The sequence below is a fragment of the Oryctolagus cuniculus genome, chromosome 14, assembly GCF_964237555.1.
Source record: "Oryctolagus cuniculus chromosome 14, mOryCun1.1, whole genome shotgun sequence".
Classification (NCBI taxonomy): Eukaryota; Metazoa; Chordata; class Mammalia; order Lagomorpha; family Leporidae; genus Oryctolagus; species Oryctolagus cuniculus.
The window spans coordinates 81,483,360-81,503,214 of NC_091445.1; the positions used below are offsets into that span (position 1 = coordinate 81,483,360).

The window sequence follows — 19,855 nt, forward strand, 5'->3', positions numbered from 1 at the left end:
CAAGCTGCACCACAGGATCTACATCTCAAGCATTCCAGAATTTCTGCCAAAAACTAATGAAAATTTTAATAGTTTAAATCCAGAGACCTTTGGGCTTCACAGAAGTTAATCCTGCTATTCATATTCAGAATGACAATTTACAACCATTTTCCTTCTATGACGACTAAGATGACAAGATGACTCACATTAAGCTGAATAGTTATTTCAGTTTCATTCTATAATCTAAAAACCTAACTCCAATGAAGTCACTAATCCAGGCTCTATGCATTCAAGATTTATTCCCCTCCCTGCGTACCTGCTAACCCTACTCAAAAGGAAAGAAACCACTCACTGAGGTATCTTTGGGACTCAAAATCCTCTCCAGACCAAAAATGGTCATCAGCCAGATTACCTGGAAGTCTTTTTTAGGAAAGCACTTATTAACCACTAGAATCCCTTCTTCAAGTTACACCTTCTGAAAATCCCCAGAAAATGATAGTATTAGTGAATCATTGTAGCAACTCATTCCTTTATTGTGTCTATGAATGAAATGGATATTATGTGCCCAGGATGGATGTCAAAGGCCCATGAAAATCCTCGCAGGGACTGTGCTGATCTAGACCCCGCTTCTTAGTACCAAATTACTAAAACCGCCTTTCTTGTTTCCATGCATCTAGTTTCTTCTCATTCCAAATCATCCTGCATATCAGTTAGATCAGTCTCCTAAAACAATTCTCTTCCATTTAAAATACCGACTTTAGGGGATTAAGGCAGCCACGTTCCATGTTGAGAGTACCCAGCTCCAGCTGCTGACTCCAGCTTCCTGCCAATACAGACCCTGGAAGGCAGCAGTGATGGTTCAAGTAGTTGGGTTCCTAAACCAACATGGGAGACCGGGGTTGAATTCCTGACTCACAGCTTTAGTTCAGTCCAGTTTCAGTCACTGTGGACACTCGGGGAATGAACCAATAGGTTAGAGCTCTCTTTCTCCATCTAGCTTCTTCTCAAGGAAACTTATGTATGTATGTATGTATGTGTGTGTGTGTGTGTGTGTGTATATATAAAACAATTATATATATGTATAGAAAGCCATTTATAGATAAGATTTGCTCAATAAACTGATTATGTAAACACACTGGATTTTTAATAATGCAACAGTACTTCAAAACATTTGTGAAAACTAGAAAGTACTGAATTAAAAGATGAGTTTATTTTCATACAAAAAATTGAAATACATGCATAAAAAAGATCTTCAAATTGTTCATGGATATGTTTATTATGAAAAAATCTATGGGGTCGGCGCCATGGCTCACTTGGTTAATCCTCTGCCTGTGGTGCTGGCATCCCATATGGGCGTCGGGTTCTAGTCCCGGTTGCTCCTCTTCCAGTCCAGCTCTCTGCTGTGGCCCGGGAAGGCAGTGGAGGATGGCCCAGGTGCTTGGGCCCTGCACCCACATGGGAGACCAGGAAGAAGCACTTGGCTCCTGGCTTCAGATCGGCACAGTGCCGGCCCTGGCCGCCATTTGAGGGGTGAACCAATGGAAGGAAGACCTTTCTCTCTGTCTCTCTCACTGTCTAACTCTGCCTGTCAAATAAAAAAATAAAAAAATCTGTGAATGGAACTCAAAATATTTTTCACACCAAAATCATCATTATCATGATTATTATTTGAGAGGCAGACAGAGAAGAGAGAGAGAGAGAGAGAGAACAAACTTTTACTCCCAAACACCCCAACAGCTAGGGCTGGGCTAGGCCAAAGCTAAGCTAGGTCAGAACCAGCAGGGCTGAAGCTAGAAGCGAGCAACTCCATCTAGCTCTTCTGTATGCACAGCAGGAACCCAACTATGTGAGCCATCATCTGCTGCCTCTTAAAGTACACACTAGCGGGAAGCTGGAATTGGGAGCTAGAGTTGGGACATGAACCCTGGCACTCCAATACGGGATACAGACATCTGCATCAGTGTCTTAACTGCTAGACCCAACACCCGCCCCACTGATCTTTTAATTCCATTTTTCCAAGAACTTTTTGAAGTAATCTCACTTGTACATGTTTAGGAATAAAAATATAAGTTTTAGGAACACAAACCTATACTTTAAACAGACAGGTGATGCATTATAACATGCAATATTATCAGTCTCTCCTGTAATGAAGCAATCAGAAACAATGTAGACTTTATCTGTGGTACGATTATCTCTACTGGACAGTAGAAGCATTAAATCCTTTAATGCTGTTCTGTAACTCAGCCTTTTCACTGTCATAAATTTATCACTAAAAGCACAATAGTGCCAAACAATTAACTGCTACCCTCACACGTGTCAAATCAATGTTCAGGCTATTGAGCAGAAATATTTTCTAATTCAAGGCACTAAATTCTGTTGAGTTCATAAAATAGGCAGATCAGTAGTACTCACAATTTGCCAAACACTTCATAGCTGACAGTACCCAGTGAGGAAGTTCTTCTGCAGAAAAATGAGATAAAAAGAAGATATTTAATTCCATAAAAAATAAGAAATTATAGTCATGCAGATACTTGATATTATAAGAATGTATTATTTGCCCAAGTAATATAAACCATATCTGTTAATCACAAATCAACCACTTAATTTATCTTTGCTTACCATAAACCTATTTTGTTTCCCATCGTCCTCTACTCCAGATTCAGGGGCAATAAAAAGGAAGGGTTTCATGGCCGGCCCCGCGGCTCACTAGGCTAATCCTCCACCTTGCAGCGCCAGCACACCGGGTTCTGGTCCCAGTCAGGGCGCCGGATTCTGTCCCGGTTGCCCCTCTTCCAGGCCAGCTCTCTGCTGTGGCCAGGGAGTGCAAGGGAGGATGGCCCAAGTACTTGGGCCCTGCACCCCATGGGAGACCAGCAGAAGTACCTGGCTCCTGCCATCAGATTAGCACGGTGCACTGGCCGCAGCACGCCAGCCGCGGCGGCCATTGGAGGGTGAACCAACGGCAAAAGGAAGACCTTTTTCTCTGTCTCTCTCTCACTGTCCACTCTGTCCAAAAAAAAAAAAAAGGAAGGGTTTCAGGTTTCACGTTTCAAAAACAGGTTCTGCTCCAATTAGAGAATATATCCTAGAAAAACCTCTTCCCCTCTCACGACTGCTCAGGCTCCTTCTGGTACACTATGTACACTGACTCAGGAGCTGCAGGGATTATATTTGATAATATTTTATAAAAAAACAAAACAAAACAAAAAAAAACAAGGGGTCAGTGCTGTGGCATAGAATAGGCTGAGCCTCCGCTTGTGGTGCTGGCATCCCATATGGGCACTAGTTTGAGTCCTGGATGTTCCACTTCCGATCCAGCTCACTGATACAACATGGGAAAGCAGTGGAAGACAGCCCAAGCACTTGGGCCCCTGCACGCACGTGAGAGGCCCAGAGGAAGCTTCTGGTCCCTGCTTTGGATTGGTTCATCTCTGGCCATTATGGCCATTTGGAGAGTGAACCAGCAGATGGAAGACATCTCTCCCCCTCTCTGTAGCTCTGCCTCTCAATCAGTAAAAAAGGCCCAGGAATAGGTGGCTTCATTGCTGAATCCTACGAACTTTAAAAGAAGACTTAATTCCAGTTCTTCCCAAGTTATTCAAAACAACTAAAAGAGAGGAATCCTTAACATGTCTATGAGGGCAACATCACCCTAATTCCAAAACCAGAAAAAGATACAACAAAGAAAGAACTATAGACCAATATTCATGATGAAAGTAGATGCAAAAATCTTCAACAAAATACTAGCTAATCAAATCCAACAACATATCAGAAAGAATATTTACCTGGACCAAGTGAGATTTATTCCTGGTATATATAAATGGATGGTTCAACATATGCAAATCAATCAATGTAACACATCACATTAACAAACTAAAGAATAAAAACTATATGATTATATCAATAGATACAGAGAAAGCATTTGATAAAATACAACATCATTTCATAATAAAAACCTTAATCAAACTGGGTATTAAAGGAACATTTCTTAACACAATCAAGGCAATATATGACAAACACACAGCCAGCATCATTTTGAATGGAGAAAAGTTGGAAGCACTTCCAGAAAGATCTGGACTCAGACAAGGATGCCCAGTTTCACCACTGCTACTCAATATAGCTCTGGAAGCTTTAGCCAGAGCCATTAGGCAAGAAAAAGAAATTAAAGGGAGACAGATGGAAAGGAGGAAATCAAATTATCCCTGTTTGCGGATAACATGATTCTAAACATATGGTGGGACCAAAAGATTCTACTAAGAGAATATTAGAGGGGCTGGCCCCGTGGCATAACGGGTAAAGTGGCCCACTGCAGTGCCAGCATCCCATAAGGGCACTGGTTCAAGTCCCAGCCGTTCCACTTCTGATCCAGTTCTCTGATTTGGCCAGGGAAAGCAGCAGAGGATGGCCAAAGTCCTTGGGCCCCTGCACCCATGTGGGAGACCCGAAACAAACTCCTGGCTCCTGGCTTCAGACCGCCTCAGTTCCAGCCATTACAACCATTTGGGGAATGAATCAGCAGATGGAAGACATCTGTCTGTCTGTCTCTCTCTCTCTCTCTGCCTATGCCTCTCTGTGACTATGCCTTTCAAGTAAATAAATAAATATTTTTTTAAAAAGGAGACTATTAGCACTCTTAAGGTATGAGTTTGGTAAAGTTGCATGATATAAAATCAACACACAAAAATCAATAGCCTTTGTATTCACAGACAATGCCATAGCTGAGAAAGAACTTGTAGGATCAGTCCCATTCACAATAGGAATGAAAAAAATTTACTTTGCAATAAAGTTAACCAAGGAGGTGAAAGAGCTCTACAATGAAAATTACAAAATATTAAAAAAAAGAAGACACAGAAAAATGGAAAAATCTTCCATGTTCATGGATTGGAAGAATCAGTATCATCATACTACTGAAAGCAATTTACAGATTCAATGTGATCCCAACTTACCAATAACAATCTTCTCAGAGCTAGAAAAAATGATTCTAAAATTCAAGAGACTCTGAATAGCTAAAGCTATCTTAAACAACAAAAACAAGGCCAGAGGTATCACAATGCCAGATTTCAAAACATACTAAGGGCAGTTATAATCAAAATAGCCCTGGTACTTGCGTGAAAATAGACATGTAGACCAATGAAACAGAATCAATATAGAAATCAATCCACATATCTACAACCAACTAATCTTTGGCAAAGGAGCTAAAATCAATCCCTGAAGAAAGGACAGTCTCTTCAACAAACAGTGCTGGGAAAACTGGATCTCCGTGGGCAGAAGTGAAACAAGACCCTGCCTTGCACCTTATAAAAAAAATCAACTCAAAATGGACCAAAGATTTCAATCTACAACCTGATAGCATCAAATTACTGGAGAACACTAGGGAAACTCTGCAAGACATTTTCATAGGAAAAGACTTCTTGGAAAAGACCCTAGAAGCACAGACAATTAAAGCAAAAATAGAAAAATGGAATTACATCACTCTAAGAAGCTTCTGCACTGCAAAGGAAACACAACAAAGTGAAGAGGCAACTGACAGAATGGGAGAAAATATTTGCAAAGTATGCAACTGAAAAGGGAGTAATATTTGGACTCTATAAATAGCTCAAGAAACTCAACAACAAAATAAGTAATCTAATTAAGAAATGGGCAAATGTCATGAACATTTTTCAAAAGATGAAATACAAACGGCCAACAATCGCACGAAGAAATGCTCAGGATCTCTAACCATCAGAGAAATTCAAATCAAAACCACAATGAGGTTTCACCTCACACCAGTTAGAATGGCTCTCATAGAGGAATAAAAAATCAATGCTGGCGAGCACGTGGAGAAAAAGGTACCCTAGTCCACTGTTGGTGGGACTGTAAATTAGCACAGCCACTATGGAAGACAATATGGAAATTCCTCAGAAATCTGAAAACAGATCTCCCACATGACCTAGCTATCCCACTCCTGGGAATTTACCCAAAAGAAATGTAATCAGCACATGAAAGAGTTATCTGTACCCTTATGTTTATTGCAGCTCAATTCACAATACCTAAGATATGGAATCAACCCAAATGTCCATCAACTGATGACTGAATAAATAAAATATGATATATACACTATAGAATACTACTCAGCTGTAAAAAGGAGTGAAATCCTGTCTTTTCCAACAAAATCGATGCAACTGGAACCTATTACACTTAATGAAATAAGCCAGTCCCAAAAAGAAAAACACCATGTTTTCCCTGATCTGTGGTAATTAATAGAATGAAGAAAAATGTAATGTATATTAGCAAAATTGACATTCTGAGATGTGATTACTGTTTAAAGCCCTTGTCTCTACTGTTAAGGAACAGTGTTTTTTCCTTCTTACTGTTTGTTGAATTCTTTACTTAGTGAAGGGTTAAGCTTATGATTATAAAATAAACTAAAAGTATGTCACTGTAAAAATTTTTTTTAAACTTTTATTTAATGCATATAATTTTCCAAAGTACGACTTATGGATTACAATGGCTTCCCCCCCATACCGTCCCTCCCACCCACAACCCTCCCCTTTCCCACTCCCTCTCCCCTTCCATTCACATCAAGATTCATTTTCGATTATCTTAATATACAGAAGATCAGCTTAGTATACATTAAGTATGGATTTCAACAGTTTGCTCCCACACAGAAACATAAAGTGAAAAATAATAGATGATTTTTTTTAAATGATGATGAAATCAGATCAGACCTATTGTCATGTTTAATCCCAGTGAGAGTCAAGTTGGGAATTGATAATTTCAATTTTTTTTTTTTTTTTTTTTTTACAGAGGATCAGTTTAGTATGCATTAAGTAAGGATTTCAACAGTTTGCACCCCCATAGAAACACAAAGTGAAATATATTGTTTGAGTACTCGTTATAGCATTAAATCTCAATGTACAGCACATTAAGGATAGAGATCCTACATGAGGAGTAAGTGCACAGTGACTCCTGTTGTTGACTTTACAAATTGACACTCCTATCTATGGCATCAGTAATCTCCCTATGCTCCAGTCATGAGTTTCCAAGGCTATGGAAGCCCTCTGAGTTCTCCGACTCTTATCTTGTTTAGACAAGGTCATAGTCAAAGTGGAGGTTCTCTCCTCCCTTCAGAGAAAGGTACCTCCTTCTTTGATGACCTGTTCTTTCCACTGGGATCTCACTCGCAGAGATCTTTTGCCAGAGTGTCTTGGCTTTCCATGCCTGAAATACTCTCATGAGCTCTTCAGCCAGCTCCGAATGCCTTTAGGGCTGATTCTGAGGCCAGAGTGCTATTTAGGACATCTGCCATTCTATGAGTCTGCTGAGTATCTCACTTCCCATGTTGGATCACTCTCCCCTTTATTTACTCCATCAGTTAGCGTTAGCAGGTACTAGACTTGTTTATGTGCTCCCTTTGACTCCCAGTCCCTTCACCATGACCAACTGTGAACTGAAACTGATCACCTGGAACAGTGAGATGGCATTGGTACATGCCACCTCGATGGGATTGAATTGGAATCCCCTGGTATGCTTCCAACTCCACCACTTGGGGCAAGTCAGCCTGAGCATGTCCCAAATTATACATCTCTTCCCTCTCCCATTCCCACCACCATGTTCAACAGGGATCACATTTCAGTTAAGCTTATGATTATAAAATAAACTAAAAGTATGTCACTGTAAAAATTTTTAAAAAGAATGAGAAAGGAAGGAGGAGGAAGGGTGAGAGTGTGGGAAGGAGGATAGGGTGGGAAGCATCACTATGCTCTTAATCTGTACATATTAAATAAATTAAATTCATTCAGGTTATATAAATTTTACAACCTATTTTAAAAAAAAGGAAATTTTAGAACCAGTAAGGGGATTGTGGACTGCTGAAAGTACCAAAACAATATTTCTCTGAATCAAAAACCATGTTAATGCAACATGCACCTGTCATGTAGTATTACATAGTATTCCATGAACATGCACAGTTTTTTAAAGATTTATTTATTTTTATTTGAAAGTCAGAGTTATACAGAGAGAGGAGAGGCAGAGAGAGAGAGTGAGGTCCTCCGCCTGATGGGTCACTTCCCAGTTGGCCTCAATGGCTGGAGCTGCGCCAATCTGAAGTCAGGAGCCAGGAGCTTCCTCCGGGTCTCCCACGTGAGTGCAGGGACCCAAGGACTTGGGCCATCTTCCACTGCTTTCCCAGGCCATAGCAGAAAGCTGGTTTGGAAGTGGAGCAGCTAAGTCTCAAACCAGCACTCAGATGGGATGCTGGTGCTTTAGGCCAAGGTATTAACCCACTGTGCCACAGCGCTGGCCCCAGCATGCACAATTTTTTATACCTGTTAAAAATCATTATAGGGCCAGTTTTGTGCTACAGGAAGTTAAGCCACCACCTGCTAAACTCGCAACCCATATGATCGCTGGTTTTAATCTCAGCTGCTCCACTTCCAAACCTGCTCCCAGCTAAGGTACCTGTAAAATCAGTGGCAATGCCCCAAGTACTTGGGTCTCTGCCACCCATGTGAGAAACCTGGATGAAGCGCATGGCTCCTGGCTTCAGCCTGACCCATAAATACGCATAATTTTTTATGTCTGTTAAAAAAAATGTTTTGGGGCCAGCACTGTGGCCCAGTTCTAGGAGTTTGGGCCACTTGGAGAGTGAACCAATCGACAGAGGAGCTCTCCTTCTATTTCTGTGTCTCCCTCCCTCTCCATAACACTGTGTTCCAGTAAATAAATAAATCTGTTTTTAAAAAATTGTTTTAATAAAAACCTAGGTTTAGGTGACTGTTAAATGTCTTTCCTCCGAATCTTTAAACAGACTTCGAAGAAAAGATACACAAAATTAAAGGACCTTCAAGATTTAAAGAGCAATGGTATCAAAAAACAAAATGGAATAGCAAAAACCAAGACCATCTCAGGAAACCTGATGTAAACACCATAACAAAAAGATAAATGCAGTAGGAACCTGGCAGCCACCTAAAAATTGACTCAAGTCTCAGTCAGGTCTAAAAACATACCCACTTTTCAACCATTTTCCTGGAAATAACAGGAATCACTCAGTGCCCATGGTGGCTAAAACTGAACTCATCTATGGGAGATTTTATTAAAGCTTTCAATGCTGATCACTCACCTTTCCATGACATTTTGTTAATATAAAGAACTAGCTATAAAGGTTTATCAGAAAGGGAAAGAAGGATTTTTTTTCTTAAAGATTTATTTATTGATTTGAAAGAGTTACAGAGAGAGAGAAAGAAAGAAACAGAAAGAGATAGATCTTCCAACCGCTCCCCAAATGGCTGCAACAGCCGGAGCAGGGCCAATCCAAGACAAGAGACAGGAACTTCTTCCAGGTTTCCCCCTTGAGTGCAAGGTCCCAAGGACTTGGGCCAAGCTCTGCTGTTTTCCCAGGTGCATTAGCAGGGAGCTGGATTGAAGTGGCTAAGCTAGGACTTGAACCAGCACCCATATGGGATGCCAAGACTACAGGAGGCTTAACCTTCTACGCCCGAGCACCAGCCCTGGAAAGAAAGATTTATTTAAAGCTGAGGTAACTTTCTCAGGGTTAAGGGAAGGGTCAAATAGGAGTTGATATAGCAGTGCAGCCGATGAATGGGGTCAGCCAAGAGCTAAGTGGTTTTCAGGCACTTACTTGACTTGTCATCGAGGACAACAACTCCCTGCTTGCTGACACTGTACACGTTATGCATGATGAACTTAGCATTGACAAGCTTGATGTCTAAAACTTCTTCTAAAGAATCCAGACCAAGGATTTTCTGTAGACTGAAAAAGTAATAAATCAATGCTATGTTAAAACATCATCATTCACCTAAAAATCAACAACTGCAAAAGATCAATATTTATGAAAAAAAGCTATAAATGAAGAAAATATCCCTTTATCACTTACATATTGCTTCACTGAGATCATAACACAATGAAAAACAATAAAATAATTTTTGCTTAATGTTTATTTTTTGAGATAACTTTAATTTTTTTTATAAGATCTTATTTATTTATTTGAGAGGTAGATATAGACAGTGAGAGGGAGAGAAAAAAAGATCTTCCTTTCATTGGTTCACTCCCCAGATGGCCACAAGGGCCAGAGCTGCACCAATCTGAAGCCAGGAGCCAGGTGCTTCTTCCCGGTCTCCCATGTGGGTGCAGGGGCCCAAGGACTTGGACCATCTTCTACTGCTTTCCCAGGCCATAGCAGAGAGCTGGATTGGAAGAGGGGCAGTTGGGACTAGAACCAGTACCCATATGGGATGCCAGTGCCACAGGCAGAGGAATAACCTACTGCACCATGTGCTGGCCCCTGCACTTTCTTTTTTAAAATATTTATTTATTTGAAAGGCAGAGCTACAGAGAGAGGGAGGGAGACACACAGAGAAAAAGCTTCCATCCCCTGGTTCACTCCCCAAATGGTCGCAATGGCCAGGGCTAGGCCAGGCCAAAACCAGGAGCCAGGAGCTTCCTCCAGGTTTCCCACTTGTATGCAATGGCGCACACACTTGGGCCATCCCCCACTGCCCTTCCCAGGCCATCAGCAGGATGATGGATTAGAAGTAGTGGAGGATGGAATTAAGATGGCAGTGTATGGAGGGAAATTGCTGCTCTAGTCTAGGAGAAGATAGTTTAAAAAAGTGAGAAGAGTGCAGTCTCAAAAAAGAGGGAGAAAACAACAGAGCAAACTCTTCGCAAACAGTAGGGACACAGTGGACCTACATGGAGGGTGTGGATGTCCACAACTCAGGACCTTAGCAGCTGAGAGCCTCCACACCAGCAATGGAGAGTGAGGTGAGACCAGACTGCAGCAGCCCAAGCCACTGGCGAAAAAGCTGCAGGAAGAGCCCAGAGGCAATCTGGAGCCTCATGGGGGATAGTATACCTGCCAAACTAAGGGAGAAAAACCTGGGGTGGGGTTTCATTTTCTCTCTACTCAATCACCCTGCAAAGGCTTCCTGTAACAAACTGACAGAGAGCAGGCACAATTTTGGACATACGTAAGAGCTGCACCAGCTCATGTCCACACATCCAGCAACCAGCCAAACGGAGACTCCTGAATCTGGTGGGGAGAACAGACAAGGGGGCTGGGAGCTCATGACTGTGGGATGCTTGTGTGCCGGGGCTGTGAAAGCACTGAGGCTGTGTGGGAGGACTCAGTATGTGGCTGGGACTTTGGGCAGCCACTGTGGAGGCTCCACATGCTCAGGGCTTCCTGGTTCCCTGGTGAGACTTTGCTGGGGAATCTGAGCTTACAACAAGGACTGCAGAGAACCTTGGTGTGGTCCTTGCGGCAGAGCAGACAAATAATATACCCACTGGGCCCAGGCACAGGACTGGTCTTTGAGGAGAGGCGCTCAGCTGAGTGTACACCAACAGACAAGAACAAATGTCCCCTCTGATTAAAAAAAAAAAGAAGAAGAAGAGATTTACCAAATATGGGTGTGTCACCTCAAATGTGCCCTTCACCCTGGAGCACTGAACAGAGCTCCGTGGCCACACCCATCACATGCTTCTAGGTACTCCCTGAAAGTACAGACTACACTAATCCACACAGCCATGGTCCAAAGATAAACGCCACAACAGTGAAAAAACAAAGAAGAAACCAACGAGTATCTCCACAAATGCCAAATAAAACAACACACTCAGTTCAAGAAATAAGAATAAGGAAGACAACATGAAACCCCCAAAAGAACACAACATTTTAATACTAGATTGTGAAGATGATGAGATTGAAGTAATGCCATGCCAGAAGTGGAATTCAAAACATTGATCAGAGGATAACTTAGAAATAATCAGAAGCAAATGCAGGAACTAATGAAATCCATACATGAAAAAAAAAATTTCTCCCACAAAATTGAGATTTTTCTTTAGAAAAATGAAAAGGAAATCTTGGAAATAAAAAATTCAATAGAACATATAAAACATTCAGTGGAAAGCCCTAACAACAGAATTGGTGAAGCAGAAGAAAGAATATATGGCTTAGAAGACAAATCACAGGAAATTAAAGTCAGACAGAACACAGCAATAAGAAATTAAAAAAAAAAAGAAAACCTGTTGGTAATCTACAGAATACTATCAAACAACCCAACAAACAGGTTCTAGAAATTCTTGATGGTATGGAAAGAAAGAAAGGATTAGAAAGTCTTTTAGTGAAATAATAACAGAAAATTTCCCTAATTTTGAGAAAGAGGGTGACATCCAAGTACAGGAAGCACAAAGAACACCTAACAGACATGACCAAAAAAGATCTTGACCATGACACAGTGTAGTCAAATTCTCCACGGTAAATATAAAGAAAAGATTCTAAAATGTGTATGAGAGAAATGACAGAGGATCTCCAGTTAGATTCACAGTGGACTTATCAGAAACCTTACAGACTAGGAGAGAATGGCGAGATACATTCTTAAGAGAATATATAGCCTTAAGAGAAGATATAGTCTTAAGAGAAAAAAAACTTTCAACCCAGAATACTACACCCGGCAAAGCTCTCATTTTTGAATGAGGGTGGAATAAAGACCTCCCGTGACAAACAGAAATTAAAGGAATTTGTCGCCACCAGTCCAGCCCTGCAGAAGATATTTAAGGATGTGCTACACACAGAAACACAGAAACATGGTCATCAATGAAAGAAGGTAAAGACAGAAAACCTCTCAGGAAAAGTAAAAAAGAAACCCAAAGTAAAAAAACAGGAATATTATAGAAAAATGCCAGGGCAAAGTTGTTACTTATCAATAATCGCCTTGAATGTAAATGGGCCTCAACTCTCCAGTTAAAAGACAGACTGGCTGAATGGATTAAAAAACAAAACTCTTCTATTTGCTACCTACAGAAAACACACATCACCAACAAAAATGGACACAGATGGAAAATGAAAGAATGGAAAAAGATATTCAATGCTAACAGAATCCAAAAAAGAGCTGGTGCAGCCATCTTAATACCAGATAAAATAGACATTAACACAAAAACTGTTAAAAGAGACAAAGAACACTATGTAATGATTAAGGGATCAATTCAAAAGGAAGATGTAACGATTGTAAATATATATGCACCTAATTGCAGGGCAGTGGCTATTCAAAAGAAATGTTAAGGGATATAAAGGGAGACATAGACTCCAATACAATAGTAATAGCAGATTTCAATACCCCACTTTCAGCAATGGACAGATCAACCAAACAGAAAATCAGCATGGAAACAACAGAGTTAATCGACATGATAGATCAAATGGACCTAACAGCTATCTACAGAACTTTTTATCCTACAGTTGCAGAATACACATTCTTCTAAGCAGTGCACAGAACTTTCTTAATCACATTCATAATAACTATGAAAAAAATCAAATACCTTGGAATAAATTTAACCAAGGACGTCAAAGATCTCTACAATGAGAATTACAAAACATTAAAGAAAGAAATAGAAGAAGATACAAAAAAATGGGAAAATCTTCCATGTTCATGGATTGGGAGAATTTATATCATCTAAATTTCCATTCTTCCAAAAGCAATGTTCATATTCAATGCAATACCAATCAAAACACAAAAGACATTTGTCTCAGATCTAGGAAAAATGATGCTGAAGTTCATATGGAAACACAGGAGACCCCAAATAGCTAAAGCAATCTTATACAACAAAAACAAAGCCCGGGCCGGCGCCGCGGCTCACTAGGCTAATCCTCCGCCTTGCGGCGCCGGCACACCAGGTTCTAGTCCCGGTCGGGGCACCGGATTCTTTCCCAGTTGCCCCTCTTCCAGGCCAGCTCTCTGCTGTGGCCAGGAAGTACAGTGGAGGATGGCCCAAGTGCTACACCCCATGGGAGACCAGGATAAGTACCTGGCTCCTGCCATTGGATCAGCGCGGTGCGCCGGCCACAGCGCACTGGCCGCGGTGGCCATTGGAGGGTGAACCAACGGCAAAAGGAAGACCTTTCTCTTTGTCTCTCTCTCTCTCTCACTGTCCACTCTGCCTGCCAAAAAACAAAAAAAAACAAACAAACAAACAAAAAAAAACAAACAAACAAAAAAACAAAGCCAGAGGGATCACAATACCAGATTTCAAGACATAACTACAGGGAAGTTATAATCAAAACAGCCTGGTACTGGTACAAAAACAAATGGATAGACAAATGGAACAGAATAGAAATGCCAGGAATCAACCCAAGTATCTGCAACCAACTTATATTTGACCAAGGAGTTGGGGAATGTACTCAAGAGAAATGAAACAAGCAATTAAAAGAGTTATCTGCACCCCCATGTTTACTGCCATTTAATTCACATTAGCTAAGACATGGAATCAACGTAAATGCCCATCAACTGAAGACTGGATAAAACATTATGGGATACGCACTCTATGGAATACTACAGAGCAATAGAAAAAAAAATGAAATCTGGTCATCTGCAACAAACTGGATTAATCTAGAGAACATCATACTTAAAGAAATAAGCCAATTACATAGGAACAAATATCATGTGTTCTCCCTGATCTGTGATAATAGAGCACCTAAAAGGAAATCTGCAGAAGTGAAATTGACACTTTGAGAAACAATGACTTGAACAGCCCTTGTCTGAAGTTTTTTTTTTTTTTCCCTCTCTTCTTCATACTATTTGCTGGACTCTTTATTTAGCATAAAGTTAATCTTATGTGTATAAAGTCAACTGAAAATAGATCTCAGTAAAAAATAAGAATGGGACTAAGAGAAGGAGGAAGAAGTTTATTACTGTTAAGCTGTACAGTTCTGCATACATTCCTACAGACTTACTTCTAAGGTTACAGTTTAAAATTTTCCATGGGACCCCAGATCCCATTAAGCTGGGTGATAAAAATGCCATCCTAAGTGTTTAAGTGACCATATTAAGTGTTAAATTGATCATATAGATAGGATTCAGTGTTAATGGATCATATAAATAAGATCAAGTGTCTGGTAATAATAATAGATAGAATTAAAAAGGAAAGAATGTTCAAATATGGGAAGCAGTCCACGTAGCAGACTCATAGAATGACAATCACTTTAAATAGCACTCTGACCTTAGAATCAGCCCTTAAGGCATTCTGGTCTGGCTGAAAAGCCCACGAGAACATTTCAGGCATGGAAAGCCAAGACACTGTGGGGAAAAAAAAAATGTCCTACATGAAGGATCTCTGTTAGTGAGACTCCTGTGGAAAGAAGGAGCCATCAAAAAAGGATTTACTTTTCTCTGAAGAGAGGAGAGAACTTCCACTTTGCTTATGGCCTTGTCTAAATACTGATGGAGACTGTGGATTCAAAAGGTTTCCATAGCTTTGGCATCTCATGTCAAGAGCCTCGGATGATCACTGGTGTCATACATAAGAGTGGTAATTGTTAAATTAACAACAGGATTCACTGTGCACTTCCCATGCATGACCTCTAGCTTCAATGAGTTGTACTAGGAGAATTAACTGTAAAACTTGTTCTCAGTTTGTGTGTGTGTGTGTGTGTGCGCGCGCAAATTGTTGAAATCTTTACTTAAGTATAGAGTTGGTCTTCTGTATATAAAGTTAATAGAAAAAGAATCTTAATGGAGTAAGGGACTGAGAATGGGAGAGGGAAAAGGAGGTGTGGTGGGAATGTGGGTATGGTGGGAAGAATCATTATATTCCTAGAGTTGTACTTACGAAATCTGTGCTTATTAAATAAAAGGTTTATTTGGGAAAAAATAAAATAAAAATTAAAAAAAAGGAAGTGGTGTACCTGGGACTTGAATCAGCTCCATCATGGGACGGTGGCACTGCAGGAGGCAGTCTAACCCATTACAGCACAGAGCCAGGCCAGAGATAACATATTTTTAATTTACATTATAGTCATGGTCCTAATGACTAATAAATTATATAAGTAAAAATATTATAAAAACAAACAGTAGCTTATCCAAAAGTGAGAAACTGCTACCAGTATATTCTAGTGATAAAAACTGCTTTTACTCTAACACTGTTAATTTTTATTATACCTATGTTATATCAAATTATCTAGGAGATCAAATTTTCCATTTTGAGTTTTATGAGGTTTAAGATTTGAGTGTTACTAGAAGGTTTAGAACTTTTAAGTTCCTATTTTTAACTACTATATAAATAGTAACAAAAACAACCCTCAGAACTCAGTAAAATTATGTTTTCTAAGCAACACAGCTGCAAATAAGGCAAAGTTCAGATTCTTATAATTTCACAAAATTAAATATGCAGAGTAATAAGCAAGCAAAATAGAAAAAAATCACTAAAATTCCTCATTAATATCAAATGTACATACTATGATAATGTCATAGACTTCCAAATCTCTTCCACATTGGCCTCAGTCAGCTGTCTGCGGCGGACGAGTCGGCAAGCTGGCACTTCTCCAATGGCAATGCTGTGCCGTTTGTACCACATCTCAGAGTTCTAATGGGAAGTGGGCATTGGGGAGTAGAAAAGAAGGAGGGAAAGAGAAAGGACAGGAAGAAAAAAACAAATGTTTCAATATAAAATGGTATCATTTTCTGAGCAATATCTTCATCTATGTATAATTTGGTTTAAAATAAGTAGAAATACAAACTAATTTTATTTGCACAGACCTCAGAAAGTAAAGAATGGCTCTTAAAGTTTGGGTCATACTATAAAGGAATATTCATGAGTTGCAAAATAGCTGTGGCAATATGCATGACACTAAGTGGGATTTTTCTTGTAGGAGTTCACTAATCAGTGAAGTGGCAGTGAAATAAAATTTTGTTAATCAAAATTAACTGAAGGAATATCCAAACTGACTGTCCAAATTGAGTGACTGTTTAAAATGCAGTATTTTCAAGAATTCTTTTTTACAAGCATATATCAAATAAGAACAGTGTTGGAAAGGAAGTCCCACCCCAAGGACTGCTACAGAGGGCAGAGATGCCCTATACAGAAAACAATGAAAAGTCGGAGAGGCTACTCATTTGCCCCAGTTCGTACCATGTTACCCCCTTAATACTCTTAGAACCTCTTTTCTCACACTTAAGCTACTAAACATAAATCATAAAACATCCTTTTGGAAATCACTGAGAATTTTGAGCTTAAAACACAAAAAACAGGTGCCCGTATTGTGGCATAGTGGGTAAAGCTGTCTTCAAGACATTAGTAACTCATATGACCCCAGCTGCTTCACTTCTGATCCTGCTCCCTGCTAATGCACCTGGGAAAGCAGCAGAAAATGTCCCAAGTGCCTGAGCCACAGCTACCTACATGGGTGACCTGGAAGAAGTGCTTGACTCCTGTCTGGCCTATCCCAGTCCTGGCCACTGTGGCCATCTAGGGGAGTGAACCAGTGGATGGAAGACCTCTCTTTGTCACTCCCTCACTCTCTGACACTCTTTCAAATAAATAAATAAATAAATCTTTAAAAAAAAAAAAAAAAGAACACATAAGAAGTCATTTGCAAAGAGTTACTTTAGTAGTTTTTGGCAAAAGTAGTATTAGAGGAAAACCTTCATATTTGGAAATGAGTAAGCAAATTCTTTTTAATCTGTTTTTCTTTTGTTTTTTGCTTAATTACTGAATTACAAAAGAAATCCGGGGGCTGGCACTGTGGTGGAGAAGGGTAAGCCTATATCTGCAGCGCTGGCATCCCATATGGGCACCCACCCATTTGAGTCCCAGCTGCTCCACTTCTGATCCAGCTCCCTATTGATGGCCTGGGAAAGCATCAGAAGATGGCCCAACTACTTGGGCCCCTGCATCCATGTGGGAGACCCAGAAGAAGCTCCTGGCTCCTGGCTCCTGGCTCTTGACTTCGGCCTGGCCCGGCCACTGCTGCCATTTGGGGAGTGAACCAGTAGATAGAAAATATTGATCCTGAGGTTCCAAGATGGCAGAGTAGGGAGGGAACTTACTGCCCTAGCCCAGAAGACAGTTTAAAAAAAGTGGAGATAGTGTAGTCTCAGGGAAGAGTTAGGGAAAAAACGGGAGAGGAAACTCTACCTAAATAGGAGGGACATGGTGGACCTATGTGGAAGGTGTGGGCGTCCATGGCTCAGAACTCCACAGCCAAGAGCCTACACACCAGCACTGGAAAGTGAGGTGAGACGAGACTGCAGTAGCCTGGGACACTGGCAAAAAACCAGCACCAACAGCTTAGAGGGAACAAGGTTTGAAGCCTGGGGGTGGGGGTAGGGGGTGAGGGGTACAGTCAAACTAAAGGAGGAAAAAAATAAAAGGATGGGATGGACACGTTTCTCTCTCTCCAATCACTTTACAAAGGTGTACTGTGACAAGCCGATAGAGCAGGCGCCATTTTGGACATACATAACAGGTGCACCAAACAAAATAGACTTTCATACAAAAACTGCTAAAAGAGACAAAGAAGGGCACTATATAATGATTAAAGGATCAATTCAACAGGAAGATGTAACTACTATAAACATATATGCACCTAATTATAGGGCATCTGGCTATTTAAAAGAATTGTTAAAGGACTTAAAGGGAGACTTAGACTCCAATACAATAGTATTAGGGGACTTCAATACTCTACTTTCAGCAATGAATAGATCAACCAGACAGAAAATCAACAAAGAATCAGCAGATTTAATCGACACTATAGGCCCAATGGATCTAACATATATCTATAGAACTTTGCATCCTACAGTTGCAGAATCACATTCTTCTCAGCAGTGCATGGAACTTTCTCCAGGATTGACCACATACTAGGCCATAAAGCAAGTCTCATCAAATTCAAATAAATCGAAATCATACCATCTTCTCAGACCACAATGGAATGAAGCTGGAAATCAGCAACCCTGGAATCGCTAGACCATATGCAAACACATAGAGACATAACAACATACTCCTAAATGAACAGTGGGTCATAGAAGAAATCAAAAACTTTCCTGAAATGAAGATGACAACACAACATATCAAAACTTATGGGATACAGCAAAAGCAGTGTTAAGAGGAAAGTTTAGGTTCTTATATCAAGAAATTAGAAAGGCATCAAATAAATGAGCTATCAATACATCTCAAGGATCTAGAAAAACTACAGCAAACCAAACCCAATATTAGTAGGAGAAAAGAAATAATTAAAATCAGAAAAGAAATCAACAAAATTGAATGCAAAAAAACTTACAAATGATCAGCAAAACACAGAGATAGTTTTTTGAAAAAATAAACAAAATTGACATATCATTGGCCCAACTAACCAAAAAAAGGCAAAAAAAGACCCAAATCAATAAAATTAAAGAAGAAAAAGGAAATATAACAACAGACATCACAGAAATAAAAAAGAATTGCATGGCAATGAACTGGGAAAAAACAAGTATCACCACAAATGCCTAACAATAATGACAGTAAACCAAGAAACAAGAATAAGGAAGACAATATGATGCCCTCAAAGGAAGATGAAGAGATTGACAAAATGCCAGAAATACAATTCAAAAAATTGGTGGAATGAAAAAAGAAATCTATTTGCTGCCCAAAAGAAACACATCTCACCAACAAAGATGTTTGCAGACTGAAAGTGAAAGGATGGAAAAAGATATTCCATGCTAACAGAAACCAAAAAAAGAGGTGGTGTAGCCATCCTAATATCGGACAAAATAGAGTTTAACACAAAAACTGTTAAAAGAGACAAAGAAGGGCACTGTGCAATGAATAAGAAATCAATTCAACAGGAAGATGGGACTATGATAAATGTATATGCACCGAATTAAAGGTCACTTGGCTATTAAAAGAAATGCTAATCAATCTAAAGGGAGACATAGACTCCAAAACAATGGTAGTGAGGGACTTTAATACTCCTCTTTCAGAAGTGGACAGATCAATCAAAAAATCAGCAAAGAAACAACAGAGTAAATCAACACTACAGACCAAATGGATCTGATGGATATCTATAAAAGTTTTTATCCTACAGATGCAGAATAAACATTCTTCTCATCAGTGCATGCAACTTTCTCTAGGA

At 39.9% G+C, this 19,855-nt stretch overlaps 1 protein-coding gene across 1 annotated transcript in view; it reads right to left on the reverse strand.

The window, feature by feature from the left end:
* Window positions 1–19,855, reverse strand: part of DEPDC1B (DEP domain containing 1B) — a 118,056-nt gene that overhangs the window by 43,206 nt on the left and 54,995 nt on the right. The window contains exons 4-6 of the mRNA XM_070056735.1: window positions 16,205–16,332; window positions 9,599–9,729; window positions 2,392–2,439 (exon numbers count right to left, since the gene is read on the reverse strand). Of these exons, the coding sequence (XP_069912836.1) occupies window positions 2,392–2,439; window positions 9,599–9,729; window positions 16,205–16,332 (307 nt within the window). The remainder of the gene's footprint in view (window positions 1–2,391; window positions 2,440–9,598; window positions 9,730–16,204; window positions 16,333–19,855) is intronic.